Source organism: Mixophyes fleayi, chromosome 2, assembly GCF_038048845.1.
Source record: "Mixophyes fleayi isolate aMixFle1 chromosome 2, aMixFle1.hap1, whole genome shotgun sequence".
Taxonomy (NCBI): Eukaryota; Metazoa; Chordata; class Amphibia; order Anura; family Limnodynastidae; genus Mixophyes; species Mixophyes fleayi.
Genome location: NC_134403.1, coordinates 65,604,406 through 65,620,348, shown reverse-complemented (window position 1 = coordinate 65,620,348; position 15,943 = coordinate 65,604,406). Strand labels below are relative to the sequence as shown.

The window sequence follows — 15,943 nt, the reverse complement described above, 5'->3', positions numbered from 1 at the left end:
AATGACGAGTGCAAGTGCCATCCATGTCTCGCAGATCCTGGGGAGCACGATGATAGTGACTATATAGGTGGAACAGTCTAAATGTAATTACAATATTGTAGTAAATAACTAAAAAAAATTAATAACCATTTCAAAATGTCGTTACTAATTTTACATTTAGGAAGTATACTGTGTTAAATGGAACAGCAGTAATCAAACATGATGGGGCAATAACACCTGGGGGTAAATGTATCAAGCTGCGAGTTTGCAACTCCAGCGATTTTCTCGGGAGAGTTGAAACTCGCCGATGTATGAAGCTGAGTTTTCATACAAAATCGCCAGAGTTCTGCTTCTGTCAAAATCGCTACTTGCAAAATCGCCAGAGATCAAACTCACCCCTGTTTGCCACTGCAGCTATACAAGTCTCCAATGTATGAAGCTGCGAGTTAGCAAACTCAGGAGAGTTTGCTTCTAAACACGTCAGATACAACACGCTGCTTGATAGCAGCGTGTTGTATAAACACATTACTGTTACACTGCCCTGGCAGTGTTAAAAAGTGAAAGAACAGATAAAAGTAAAAATAAAAAAATAAAAGCGTGAGGTCCCCCCACTATTTATGCTTAACCCTAGTGCTGCCTGACTAGTGCTGGTCCCGTGAAAATCGGGGAAAAATTTTGCGTGGGGTCCCCCCGATTTTCACTTTACCAGCAGTAGGCAAACCAGCCAGGGTTGGCGGCACTATAGCAGGGCAACGCACGGCAGGGGTCCCCCTGCCATAATGACTAACCAACCCTAGACTGTTCAGCGATGGGCTGGATTCCCTAGGGAGTGGGGTCCGCTGAAAAAAACGAGCGGGTTCCCCCCCTAGAAAGAACCAGCCCAGTCCTGATAGCACTAGGGCTCTTCCTACTACCCCTGGGCTGTGGGTAGTAGGGTAATACGGAGCTAAATGGTTAAAAAAAAAAACTGACACCAATTTTGTTTGTGGAACTACAAGTCCCAGCCAGCCAGGTTGCCAAAAACAGTGTGGCCATGCTGGTGCTTGTATAACTACAAGCACCAGCATACCCACGGCATTCAACAGCGATTTTGAACATGAGTCTCAAAATCGCAGCTTGATACATTTCCAGTTTTTTTTTTTAAAAATCGCAGGTAAACCCGCGATTTGCCGCGATTTCAACACGCTGGCAAACTCGCAGTTTGATACATTTACCCCCTGGTCATTCAAACGTTTGTTTATAGTGAATATTGTATCTCAATTGCTGATTGAAATGTTACCACTGGACTGGCTTGTTATATGAATTCCTGTGTCACTGTGTGTGGTCCTGGGGTATATAGGAATATTCAGTATATTTCCCTCTCACTAAGTTCATCTCTCTATGATATAGTTTATAGGAAATTCAGTATGGTGACATAGTGGTTAGCACCTCTGCCTCACAGTCATGAGTTTGATTCCTGATCAAGGCCTTATCTGTGTGGAGTTTGTATGTTCTCTCTGTGTTTGCGTGGGTTTCCCCTGGGTACTCCAGTTCCCTCTCACACTCCAAAAACATGCTAGTAGGTTAATTAGCTGCTGACAAATTGACCCAAGACTTTGTGTCTGTCTGTGTGTGTGTTACGGAATGTAGACTGTAAGCGTCCAATGGGGCAGGGACTGATTTGAGTCACATATACTGCATTGATGAAAGTCATGTTTAGGGCTTTAGAAATCTTGTTTATTAATTCCCTTCACAACATGCCTCTTGCCAAAATAACGCCACTGGTTACTAATGAATTGATTGTCTGCTTTCTCATGAACATTGGTTCAGTGCAGAAAATAATCATCATCATCATCATCATCATCACCATTTATTTATATAGCGCCACTGAATCCGCAGCGCTGTACTGAGAACTCATTCACATCAGTCCCTGCACCATTGGAGCTTACAGTCTAAATTCCCTAACATACACACATACAGAGAGAGAGAGAGAGAGAGAGAGAGAGAGAGAGACTAGGGTAAATTTTGATAGCAACCAATTAACCTATCAGTATGTTTTTGGAGTGTGGGAGGAAACAGGAGCACTCGGAGGAAATACAAAAGTGCAAAAACAGGGAGAACATACAAATTCCACACAGATAAGGCCATGGTCAGGGAATTGAACTCAGGACCCCAGTGCTGTGAGGCAGAAGTGCTAACCCCTTAGCCACAGTGCAACTGCCCCTTGAAAGGGTGAAAGGTACACTTCAGTAAAGCGCTACAAAATGTATTGGCGAGATATAAATAAATAAATGATGATGATAGTAAAAAGTGTTTCAGATTTGCCTAAATTACTAATCCAATAGAAGCCTGATCTTCCATGAGTATGGCAGCTAATAAAATCAAATTCATTTTCATATTATTTAAGATAAATATTGTTTCTTCTCTAATTATTAGCTTTTGGCAAGGTTGATAGATCAATATTAGTCATAACATTAATTATATGTTTCTTCTTAACTGTTGTGCCAAAAGGTGTAACTGTGACATTATTTCATGTGCACTAGTGGGCAGGTTATGACTTTTAGGCTATGATTCATGATAGGTAATAGTAAAAGTTCTCTGATATTGCTGATCAGTGCACTATCCCACGTCCATTTTAACAGACTGTATGTTCAACACAAGTTTCATTCCCACAAGGTAGTGTACAATGCTGAACAAAGCTTTTTTAAGAGGATAGTTTAGTCAGTCTAAAAATCACTATTATAAAAAAAAGTAGAATGTTTTATAATTTTAATATTACATTCTAAATTGTTTGAGATTTCGCTTCTCAAACTGATTTTAAAAAAAATTATTGAGAGATAATTGAGAGAGAATCACATGGAAAGATAATGTTGTTCCAGAACTTCTAACCATAAGAATACTCTGTCAATGATGTAGAATCACGAGATAGGGTCCCCGGTCCGTCTGCTTTCCACTTCACCAACGCGTTTCAACTGAAATCAGTCTTTCTCAAGGTAACCGCATCTCCTGCTGTATGTGGATGTTTTTACAAATAAATGTTTTAAACATATTACACTAGATATTGTTTTTTCTTTTTTACGATTTTGATCATTGGTATCCGTAAATTTATGGGAGGCCTTTGAAGTACTCTGATTGTTGCCTTATGAGAAAAGTGGGCGGACAAGTTCAGGATCTTCGTTACAAGTACCTGCTACATGAACACGAGTATATACGAATTGTAAGTTTATTTTTTATTGTGGGGATTAAAGATCCTGAAGTAACGAAGCTTTTACATTTCATTATGGTACCGTGACACTATCTATAAAGGATTGATTCATTTAGTGTCCCAATATACTGTTTGGATGATCGGGAACTAATAGCGCAGAAAGTGTCTTTCTTCCCTTTTATTCTATTTTATCTATTCAAAACTCCTCTTCAGTTTTTGAAGGTCACTCTCTAGCTGCAATTATATTGAGCACTGTATATGATCAATTTTTTATAATTTTATATTACACAAATCTTATGGACTATGTAGAGTAGGAAGCAGCCGCAGATAGGCCTGTCAGGAGGCGTATCTGTTGCGGCTGCTCCCCCCTTTCCCCGATTTAAGTTAATGATAACATCAGCACAGATTCTGCATCGGGCTTGAAAAATAATAAATAAATGAAAAGAAAACAGAGGTTCTTCAAAAAAGTTAAACCAGCTCTAGAGCTGCCAGCTAGGCTGGTTTTGGCAAAATTGTGATCACAAAAAGCATAGGGTCCCCCCAAAAATAGAGCCTATGCCAGCCAGGGCTGGTGGTGCTACAGCAGCTCTGGCTGAACAGGGGCCCCCAGCCACAGTACCATAGAGCCATAGGTCGGTCAGTGCTACTCTGACCAGAGCTGCGAGGGCAATGAACATTACAGTGCATTGCATTCATTTATATAGGCTGGGACTTTCCCATGCTTTTAATTTTGAGCAGATATAAAGTCTGTAACATTAAATCTAGTGGATGTGCACACAGACAGACATAAATGGCATTTAAATACAGAAATGGAAGATGCTCAATCAATTTATATGGAGGGATTTTCTAGAACATTGCATTTTCACTACAGGAGGAACATTTTTTTCCGTGTTCCCAAGTGATTCTGAAAAAGTTTTGTAATTAAGAGGTGTTTTAAGGCAATACAAAACCATGCACATTGAACTGTAAGCTGAGAGTCACCTGAGAGTCATAACACAGTCAGACATAGTATCTCAAATTGAAATGACAAATTTATTTTCTCTTTATGTGACCTTAGGTAGCTTTATATGTACATATGTTTATGTACCTATAACATGTCATAGTTATTTTCAGTCTACATTTTTGTTCTGTGGTTTGAATGTAGTTTTGATAATGTACACACCAGTCACTTAGATCAGATAAGCTCCCTTTGTTTTTTTAATCAAAGTGTAATTTCCATATTAATGTGTTGGCACAGAGAATAGGATGACACAAAAAGGCGGAACATAGCTTTAAAATATGCTTATTCTGCACATTGATTGCAAAGAGAAAAAAAACAGTAGCCTGGAGATCTCTTCTGGGATATGTTCACTAACTTAGCAGACAAAAAGATTTCATAACCCCCAAAGCCATGAAGTGAAGTAATATCTCATACCATTCTTTTTTTCTCTTGATTTAGAGGTGTGTCCCAATTTATCAATCCAATAAGCAGCTAAAATAAAAGATGTGCTGCCAGGCATGCCAAACTTGCCAAGCCTATGATTACAGTAAATTGATCTTCTAATTCCAAAGGCAGCCAAACCCACTTATAAGATAATATAAAAGGTGAAAGAACAATCTCTCCGTACAGAGGGGCTCAGACTCCTTCCCTCTGACACCTATTTCTGTAGCTCAGCTTATTCATTGCTCATATACATTTGTAACTCTGCCTTTGCAATAATGAGTAGGAACCAGTCATTGGGCAGTAGGTCTGTATCAGGGAGCAGGAACTTCACTGCTTCCTCAGTTGGAGGTGGAGGTGGTGGTGGTGGTGTAAGAACCAGCTTCAGTTCAGTTTCTGTGTCTAAAGCTGGAGGAGGTGGAGGTGGTGGAGGTGGTGGAAGCTTTGGACGCACTGGAGGGTTTGGCTCCAGAAGCCTTTTTTCCCTTGGAGGAACCAAGAGATTATCAATTCCTACTGGTTCCCGTGGGGGTGGGTTAGGTAGTGGTGGTGGTGGTGGTGGTGGTGGCTATGGCTTTGGTGGTGGAGCAGGGGGTGGTGGACTAGGCGCAGGCTTTGGTGGAGGAGCATCAGGTGGAGGATTTGGTGGTGGAATAGGTGGTGGTGGAGGATTTGGTGGTGGGATTGGAGGTGGGGGATTTGGTGGATCTGGAGGATTTGGTGGAGGAGGCTTTCCTGATGGAGGTTTTGGTGGTCCCAATTTTCCTGTGTGCCCACCTGGTGGAATTCAACAAGTGACCATTAACCAGAGCCTATTAGCACCACTTAATCTACAAATTGATCCAACTATTCAAAAAGTGAGAACAGAAGAAAGGGAGCAAATCAAGACCCTCAACAACAAATTTGCATCTTTTATTGACAAGGTAAAAAGCCAATTTAATAAGAATTCTTTATAATTTTGTTTTGTTTTTTTGTTCTATTTATATCAAACTATTACCTTTGTACTTTGCGTTCACTGTTTTATATTTTGTCTTTTAGGTCAGATTTTTAGAGCAACAAAATCAGGTATTGAAGACAAAGTGGAGCTTTTTGCAGGAGCAAGGACAAAAAGGTGGAACAAAAAGAAACAACATTGAGCCTCTTTTTGAGGCTTACATCAGTAACCTTAGACGACGACTAGATCAATTAGTTAATGACAAAACTCGTCTGGATGGAGAACTGAGGAACATGCAAGACCTTGTGGAAGATTACAAAAACAAGTATGCTTCTTCTGATTTTAACATTCATATTGACTGGTCTATCATTAGAAAACATATCCCAACTTGTTATAATTCTATATAGCAGAGTATTGGAAATGTACGACTTGACAGTAATTACTAAGTAGAGATGTACTGATATTTAATTGGTATTCTTTAGTGGTTTAGGCCTGAAAAGCATGATCTGAACATGTATCCAGATAAATTTATCACTCTGAGATCTTCTAATGCATATAGACCTTATCATCACATGGTTAATATAAATGATATATATGGTCATTTTAATTGTTATAATAGACAAAGTTTTTTTGGTACAATCATATTTTGGTGGCAGTACTTTATATTCTTAAGGCCACACATTTGCTTTATGTTGGTGCTTGAATTTAGTAATATGTATTTGTGCATCTGCTCTCTAAATAGTAGGGTTTTAAACTTTATATTGCTTGTTAAATAACTGAGGTATATGTGTATTGGAAAGAACAGGACATGCTAGTCTAAGCAGCAGTCACAGATATGTTCTGATACTGCAATTTTTATACATCTGTTAGTTCCAACACAAGCACATCAGTCTAGAATCAAATACAGTGTAATATAGTATAAGATTCTGTGTTAAATCAATGTTATAGTGTAATATATATTGTAGTATACTGTATAGTTTGAAGCAATGGTACTCCCATGTCTAAGCAATATTTTGTTCAAATGTACTGCTTGACAATTAAAAAAATAATTATCACCTAGTCATTAGAAACCATGTCTTTATAGTAATAAAATACTTAGTTTTTACCATAAAATATATTGTTCCAATAACTTAATCGAAAAAAATCAAATATACTCAATATAACACATGATTTTTAATCCAAAATCTACTTTTCAATCTTTTTATTCATTTTGGTAGGTATGAGGATGAAATTAACAAGCGGACAGCAGCAGAGAATGAATTTGTAGTACTCAAAAAGGTGAGCAAGTTAAAAGTTGCATTACCTAAACTTATAAATGGAGAGGACTAATTATACTACTGTTGTGTGACTTACTTAAAATTGTGGTGCAGGTGTATTGCTGTTACAATAGAGCCCCACCTACGATAAAGGAATGTGTCATAGACTGTTATTGATTTATTACTAGAACTTTTAGCACTTTATAGCTTGACAACATTTGGGTTTTTTTTGTCACTTCTAGATCATATACCACTAACATCTTACTACTAATGAATACTGTTTTGTTTCCTAATGCTTTAAAAGCTGTCTGTGATTTGCAAAATGTGCAAGCTATTAACAACCATTATAGCACATATAGATTGCAGTATAAGACTGATTGATCTCACAGGTTCATTGTGCATGGAATGTCTTAACTTGTTGAATTTTCTCTAGGATGTGGATGCTGCATACATGAACAAAGTGGAGCTAGAGGGTAGAGCAGATGCCCTGACTGATGAGATCGACTTCATAAGAACATTGTATCAAATGGTAAAATTATCTCACTTTCTCCAGCTGGCATCTTTTCAATGCAACATCCTTGCATCATAAACAAAGACAACATATTTAATTCTAAAAAAAGTCTACTTTCTTCATTAATACTTTGTGTAGGGTCACAGCATGCAATGCCTGCATTTCACAGAATTCTTTACTAATCATCAACTTAGCTTCCCCACAGAGGGCTGTCCTTAGAGTACTATGCTGAGAACTAAGTAATCATTCCTGCGTCACTAATCTGCTACAATGAACCCCACCTCTTCCTGCACTAGGATTATTCACTAACACCTTGTGTCACAGAGAAAACTCAGCAACTGCATCCTGTTAGCACAGATTGCTACACTGCAGCCTAGATCTTGCAAAATGTACTCCTAATCCTATTCACTGCTACACATACTGTGCAGGGTGATCATGAAACATTCCGGTTTCTGTTTAAATCAGCAGAAATTTAATGTAATGTAATGACAAAGCAACACTGCTTAGTTAGATGTACAAAAATGACAATACAGTATAGGCATAAAATAAAGATTTCTTTGCTAAAATCAAACAAACTCACTTTCCTTAGGATTAGATATATTTCAAATTTGCCCAGTTGCCAGGTGAGCTTGGTGTTTATGCAAACTCTTGGCGCAGGGGCAGTCTTAAACAGCAGGGTCATCTAAACAGCATTATAAGCCCCCTGGCAAAGCAGTGCACTGGGGCCCTACACATACTAATTGTACAGTACAATTAGTATGTGTACGTTGTTTTTCGTCAACGTCAAGATATGTATTCCCAAAAACAAGATCGCATGTACAGATAACAGCTGATACCGATGTGATTAGTCCACTTTTTACTAAAGAGGGTTTCAAGGTTCTGAATAAATCTCCTGAAATAATATGCTAAAAAGTTGGCAAGCCTATGGGGCCCCTATGCTCGTGGGGACCCCGGGCAGCTGCCCAGCATGCCCATGCATTAAGATGGCCCTGTAAAACGGTCTCTGTCACTATGGAGTCTGAGATCTGAGAAGTGATGTCAGAACCCACACACATTCTGCCAGGTGCACGATCAGTCAAAGATTGTTTAAAGTTTAATTTCCAGGAATGACCTATACTTCTTCTAACATATCAATCCGAGTGTGTGCAAGTCCCACAAGCAGAGCTTGTCATTCTATACTTCAACCTCCAGCCAGTCCACTCATCATCATCATCTATTTATACACTCAGTAGCCAGAGCAAGGTGGACACATCCGGAACAAAGGGAACATGAATCTTTATGAGCTCAGAATTCTTTACCCATATTTCAGTCTCACCATTATCATTCAATTTGGCCATTCACCTTGCATTGCAACCTGACAGTGTAGATGGAAGATGACCGCTATTGGCCATTGTGTGTGGTCATCTTCTGACATACCCAATAATGATTAGGCTGATTATTAGAAGGAAATTATGGGGTTTCATATTTGTTTTCAGTTCTCAGACAGTACAGTATTGGGAGAATGTAGGCTGTGATATTACAGCATCTGTAGGCATCTAAAGGATGAAAGGACCATAAAGTGAGCAGCATGTCAGTGGCCTGAACGTGCATCTCTGTCACAGACCACATTCTCTCAAAATGAATGAATCAAACCAAACACATTGGCCACTCTAAACTGTCCAGGTGGTAAACTTGCATAGTTATGGTAAAAGAGGCATATAAATAATAAAGCAAAATTCAAACATTAATAGTGATACAGCATAACTTTATATTTTGCTTGCAATTATGTATATAAAGGTCACATCCAGATTACTGAGGAAACGTTAGTCATTATTCTGTAGATGTTCTCATGTAGCATATTGTAAAGAAATACACTGTATGCAGTTTGTAAAAGCAATATTTCAGGGTGTTTATTTAAAGAAAATGTATTTTTTGCCCATTTAATGCCATATTGTTAATGTTATCTAAGAGGCATAGACAGAGCTACTCTTGCATAAATGTAAGTGCTCATTAAGCCACTTAATGCAAGTTGTAAATTATACATGTAATGTAATGTAATGACAAAGCAACACTGCATAGTTAATTGGATTCCCATTACATGTAAAATCTGCAATTGTACATTTGTACATCTGTTACATAGCTTAATGCCCATCTAAAGCATTCCAGTTTGCCCCAGTGGTTCAGCTTTTGCCACTTAATGATTTATGTATAAATGACACTAGATACAATTATTTAAAGATTACAGCTTTGGTTCTTTGGGGAGCTTTGTTCCAGTCTAGTTACTGTTAGGTGGTATAATGGTCTCCTAATGCCTTATACTCATTTAATTAGTACCATTGTTCTTTGTGTCTGGTACCAAATCCTTACTATGTTTTTAATCTTTGTCATTCACTAGCCTATTTCCAAAGAACATTTCTAATAAAAACTATTTTTATGACCTTTGTATACTATTGTGCTTAACTTATAGGAAATGAATGATCTTCAAGGTCAGCTCTCTGACACTTCAGTCATTCTGTCCATGGACAACAACAGATCTCTGGATCTCAATGGAATTATTGCTGAGGTTAAGGCTTCATATGAGGAAATTGCACAAAGAAGCAGAGCTGAAGCTGAAGCAGCTTACGCTATGAAGGTACAAAGATACAAAGCCAAAACAAATGTGTAATGATCAATAAGAAGCTATTGTATGGTATTTTAAGACAAATATACTGTATGTTAAGTGTTATGAGCTAAGACCAGTATCCACTCATCATGGTGCTAGAGTCCTTTTTCAGAAAGATACATCCCATGATGACTTATGGAGGGGGTGTGGTGGTATTACCAATTCTGGAAATTGAAAATATTTATAGTTATTGTAGAATAAAGCAGGCCATACACGAGGTTGGCAAATGTGATTGTATTAGTGATGTGATTCTTCTCTACTTCTTAATCCACAGTTCCAGCAACTACAAGAAACAGCTGGTCAACAAGGTAGTAATCTAAAGAGCACCAAGAGTGAGATTGCTGATCTGAACCGAATGATCCAAAGACTGAAGGCTGAAATCGAAAACTTGAAGAAACAGGTAAGCTATGCACTGTTCACATTAAATTGTCTTAAGAATCCCTTTAATCAGTGTTCTTAGTGCAGACACATGTAGTAAACTATGCTTTAAGACTATGACATAGGACCTGTGCACTTACTACAATACTGAACTCCCAACACAACTGCCTCAGAAGAGCGTGGTAGTCACAGTGCTCAAATCTCTGTTTTCTGAATTAACAATCCCCCATCCCCAGGGAACACTATTGGAATGCAAGAATCCTAACATTATTCAGAACATAATAGTATGGCTGGTATACATTTCAGAACCGAAGAATGGACCACCTTCCCATGGAGAGCCTTTACATTGATCAAGCTTATTCAGTTGTACCCCCAGTTCAAGCTAGTTACTGTTATTTTGAACTACTCAGTTACCAAGTTTGATTATTTTTATTTTTTATTTTTATGAATACCTACTTGCCTTCACCAACCTCAACCACACAATGAAATGAGTTCACCTATTTTAGTTCAAATACCAACAGTGGTGAATTACAATTACCATTGGCCCTGGGCAGTGCTACCACTTCTTAGTTTAAATTGTCAAATATTCATCAAAAACATGGAAAACCTCTGACACCAATATATTTATATATATATACAGGAGGCCTCAAACTCCAAATATTGTACAATAAACAGCAAATGTATCTCCCAAGTTGTTTTGGACATGCAGAAAGCTTCTTGATTTAATATAACCCCTATATTATCTGTGTTTTCTATCCATGTCAAGTACTATATACTTTCTACTAGGGAGTGTATATAGAAACCATTTACAGAGACCATGGTGTAACATTTGTAAAATAGACCATCTGGGCCTATTTTGTACAATTAACCCCTAAAAAAACACCAACTCTATGAAAGAGTTAGCCTTTAATTGATTTGCTTTAGATCACATACAATGGTATTCTTAAAGCATGAGTAGTTTTAGACTTATACAATTCAGTAACCCATAGCAACCAATCCAGAATCGCCTTTGATCTAGCTAGTGCAAGATAAGCTAATGGAAATAAGTGCTTGATATAGGTTAGTTAGTTAGTACCTACTTTAGTAAATAAACCACTTTATATGCTTCATGAATGTTTTATCCGTAGTCTTGTCATGTGTTTGGAGTTAAACTATTTCTATTCTTGGTTTGTTAGTGTGCTAATCTGCAGTCAGCTATCACAGAAGCCGAAGAACGTGGTGAACTTGCTCTAAAAGATGCCCAGAAGAAGCTTGATGAACTTCACGCTGCCCTGAAAAAGGCAAAGGAAGATCTGGCCAAGCAATTGCGTGAGTACCAGGAGTTGATGAACGCGAAGATGGCCCTGGATGTTGAGATTGCCACCTATAGAACTTTGCTGGAAGGAGAAGAATGCAGGTATGTTCTGAGTATCAATTAATAAAATGGACCTCCATAGTGGTCTCCTTTATAGTGCACTGACTAATAAAAGCTATACTATATATACATTACAACAAGTTATGTGTATGCATGTTGTTTCATAAAGAGCTACGTGACACCAGTTTACCTGAACCAGTTGGATAGAATCCTCTCATCACTATTCTACACTGTTGGGGACCCTGCTCATTTTGCTACCTAACTCTCAGTCTATACTTCCCAAATTCCTCCATTTTTTTCCTCATATCCCAAACCTTGCTTGTCAAATGCAGCTCTGTCTCCACTAACACAATCACACAAGTGGGCAGGTTACTGCCTCCCACAAGATTAACAGAGTAATCTACTGCTGCTGTCTGTTGAGAACATTCCAATAATCTGATTAGCTATAGCGTGTTATTTTCACCCACTTCACAAATGAAGATATCCAAGATTAGTAGAAGAGGCCACTTTACCACAATAATGTGCTCAGACCGAAGTCAATACACACCCAGGGGCGGGCTGGCCCGGGGGTCAGGGGGGCATCGGTACCCCGCGCCGCTCAGTTTCAGCGCTGTCAGGGCCTGCCGGAAGGCCGGCCACCCCTCGGATGCAAAATCTTCTGATTTTTGACCGGAGGCCGCATCTCATGACACGGGATGCGGCCGCGTCAGCGCACAGGTGGCTGCATCACATGACACGCGATGCGGCCGCGTCATGACACGTCATGTGATGCGGCCGCCTGTGCGCCCCCCGGGCTGAAATATGCCAGCCCGCGCCTGTACACACCTTAATAAATATAACACATCTGTCAGCGGTTGGACTACAAGATTTATTTTCCATTTTATTATCTTATTTTCCTTATAGTTTCCTTAAAACATTTTTCTTCTTTTTCCATCTTAATAATTCACAGAACTCAAAGTAGATCTTCAATATCAAAAATGTTTATGGTGCTTCATTCTTAAATACGTTGCAAAAATGTCTTCAAGTGAGCTCTATACATTCACATCGGAAGCATCCAGCCATTTTGTCCAATACACATGAACATGCCTATGATTTCACTAGGAACTAGTTGCATTAATGATACACAACATTCCCCATGTCTTATTGATGTCAATAGCTTACTAGTTATTTGAAAGGCTGTATTCTCATGAATATTGATTAGGCCTAAACAATGGCTACCTTAACTGTATTAACTGTATATTCATAGCCAGTATGGATGCCTGATACATTGCTGATGGACAGTAGTAAGCAAGTATTGAGCACAATACACATGAAATGGATATATGCATAATCCTCTTTATGTATCTTACAAGACTTGTCCTGTGGTTGCTGTCTAAAATATAACTCGGCTGCCTACATGAAAGAGATATTTTATTTAGAACTTCTGTTTAACGTTCTCTTGAAAAGTGTTCAGAGATATTGTCCAACTTTAGACATTGGTGGACTGATTTTTCTCTTGAACCGCAAAGATCATACATTGTATCTATTCTAACAGTCCAGAGTTATGAATGTGTCATTTCCTGTTTCAAATGAACAATACAATACACACAATTTATTGACAATATTTGAAACAAACATAATTTTCCCCCATTTGAAACAAGTCCTTGCTTTCAAAACAAGATGTGTCTAGATTTGCTGATCATATAATAGCACAAAACTTACTTTGTTTCATTTGCTTAAATTACAGAATGACAGGAGAAATCACAAATAAAGTGAACATCTGTAAGTATATATGAATTGGTTGTATAAATTTTGTTAATGTGGGGGAATTTTTAACACATCACTTCTAACACATTTGCCTCAAATTGCAGCTGTGGTCAGTGGTTCCACTTCATACAATATTGGAGGAGGAGGTGGTGGATTCGGAGCAGGAGGTGGAGGAGGTGGATTTGGTGGTGGAGGAGGCGGATATGGTGCTGGAGGAGGTGGATTTGGCGCCGGAGGAGGTGGATTCGGAGCAGGCGGTGGTGGATATGGAGCAGGAGGTGGTGGATATGGAGCAGGTGGTGGAGAATTCGGAGGTGGAGGAGGCGGATATGGAGCAGGAGGAGGTGGATTTGGAGGAGGTGGAGGTGATTTTGGAGCTGGAGGTGGCAGTGGAGGGGGATATTATGGAGGGGGTGGAGGAGGCGGAGGAGATTATGGTATTGGAGGTGGCTTTAGCTCTCCTAGCAGACAAGGCATGAAAATTATCTCCAAAACTTCTTCTTCCTCCTCAGTCAAAAAGATACATTAAGTTCCATTTCTATTTGCTAGGATTATTTCTCCACCTCTTTGATAGCTCACCAATTCAAAACCAGAATGCCATGCATTTTATTTTAGACTATAGTATGGTAGAGGTGCCTGGTAACAAAATATTGCCAGTTTTCTGGAACAGTGGGTCTCCAACTCTCCTAGATCCATTCTACCACACAGTCCAATTACATCCTTCTATCATATTCTCCTATCAGCTTCTCTTTCCTGCCAAAGTCTTAAGTTGTATTCCCGAGTAAATGCTACTACTGTAGTTTTAATGTGAGCGCTATTAACTTGTAGCTCAACCACTACTCAGGGTTATGACTAAGTAAAGGGAATGTACAGAAATTATTATCACAAAGGGAAATCTTCGCTTGGTCTCTAGTGCAGAATGCTTTAAGCTCGTGGAAAAGGAGTTATCATAAATATGTCACCATACTACATGTTTGCAGAAAGAATGGCAGTCAGTATTGCATACCTGTAATATTATCACTCAGTCTGAGATATATGAGAGGGGCAGAAATATTCCTGTTTTAAGAACTGTTCTCCATTTTCAAAACTGTTTCATAATCATTATATGAGCTGCAGGATCCATTGTCTTGTTTTAATATGTACTGTTTACATCATATCAATGCTGTAACTTCCTAATATGTGTATCCAGCAAGCTGAGGTGTGTCCCAATGCAAAGCAACACTGCAAAACATCTAGAACTTGATGTTCAATGAATACTTGATTCCTTGTTCTAAGTAATAATAACAATATATAAACAGCTGCAGTTTTCATGTATTGCACCTTATGCTTTTTTCACTGTACTATTTTTTACAAACAGATGCTCACTCTAAATAGAACATTCATTTAATTGTTAAAACCTTTTCAACAGTCTGTTTTGTTTGTCTAATAAACTGCATGTAAAACACACATGTGAGATCTTGTGTCTTTTTAACTGTTTATTGCGAAAGGATTTTCACAGCAATGAAGTATTGTATTAGAATCGCAACATGAATTGTTTCATTAATGTTGCTTTGAGACAACAGTACAAGTATAAATAGGGAATGGAAAGGGTGACTTAGTTTCTAATCATCTGTCAGATAATTATTAAATATCTTAGTATGGGTGGATGCTGTATTCCTGTTATATGCACTAATTTCCTGCTTTGACCAATGTGAGTATGGAAGCTCTAGTATTTTACATTGGAGGAATTGGCTAAATTGGGAGTTATTGATTACTTTCACACTTCCATTTAATCCAGGCACTAATGAATTGTATATCGACTCACAACAGTTATTAATGACAAGATATTCCTGATGATTTCATCTTATCCTGGCGGTTCTTCATTCATTTTAGGAATAGAGTTTAGAGCTTAGCTAAAGGTTCCATTTCTTGCGGAGTGGTAAAAATAGGTTTGGAATAACTACTACTAGATATCATGGGATAACGTATGCTCGATCTGTGAACTACTGATCCTTGTAATCTGTGCACTTTGTAAATGAAAAAGTCTAAACATAATCTAACAATGACTTTACCTGGAACATTTGCCTTGAGCATCTTCTGACTAGTGGAACCCTACATAACAGACCTTTCCTAGCAAGTTAATTTGTAGAGAAGGCAGCCTAGATGGAACAGTGCAGAGGACAGTTTTCCTTCAAAACGTGATCTGATTCTTCTGTTAAGAAAGTTGGGTAAACAGCAGAGAAGTAACTTGTGTGTTAGTGAGTGTTCTGTCTGCATTTACAATTTTATGTGTAAATGAGGGAATAACCTGTAAATGGCGCTGTGGTGTATCCTGCCTGCTTTTGTAAGTTCTTTACGTAAATGGTGGTATAATACTGATAGGTATATTAGTGTCATTACTACTAAGTGTCATATTAATGTCACTACAACTGATGGGCATACTGGCAGCACATTATTGTTGGTAATATTAGTGTCATGTGATGGACATCAATATTGTTCATATATTGTCATTATTGGGTATACTGGTGACATATCATTATTATTATTTATTTATACAGTGC

The 15,943-nt window shown here is 38.3% G+C and overlaps 1 protein-coding gene across 1 annotated transcript; it reads left to right on the top strand.

Moving 5' to 3' along the window:
- The first annotated feature begins 4,754 nt into the window (after positions 1-4,754).
- On the top strand, positions 4,755-14,849 carry LOC142141058 (keratin, type II cytoskeletal cochleal-like). The gene is made up of 9 exons (XM_075199143.1): positions 4,755-5,506; positions 5,622-5,842; positions 6,735-6,795; positions 7,207-7,302; positions 9,731-9,895; positions 10,200-10,325; positions 11,479-11,699; positions 13,384-13,418; positions 13,508-14,849. The coding sequence occupies exons 1-9, from the start codon at positions 4,862-4,864 to the stop codon at positions 13,930-13,932; spliced, it is 1,995 nt and encodes a 664-aa protein (XP_075055244.1). The 5' UTR covers positions 4,755-4,861; the 3' UTR covers positions 13,933-14,849.
- Positions 14,850-15,943: the final 1,094 nt, after the last annotated feature.

What these genes read in the sequence shown, in the direction of transcription:
- LOC142141058 (XM_075199143.1), top strand. Translation starts at nt 4,862, where the DNA reads ATGAGTAGGAACCAGTCATTGGGCAGTAGGTCTGTATCAGGGAGCAGG. An exon ending in TTGCATCTTTTATTGACAAG is followed by an intron (nt 5,507 to 5,621) that starts GTAAAAAGCCAA and finishes TTTGTCTTTTAG; the next exon opens with GTCAGATTTTTAGAGCAACA. An exon ending in TCGAAAACTTGAAGAAACAG is followed by an intron (nt 10,326 to 11,478) that starts GTAAGCTATGCA and finishes TTGGTTTGTTAG; the next exon opens with TGTGCTAATCTGCAGTCAGC.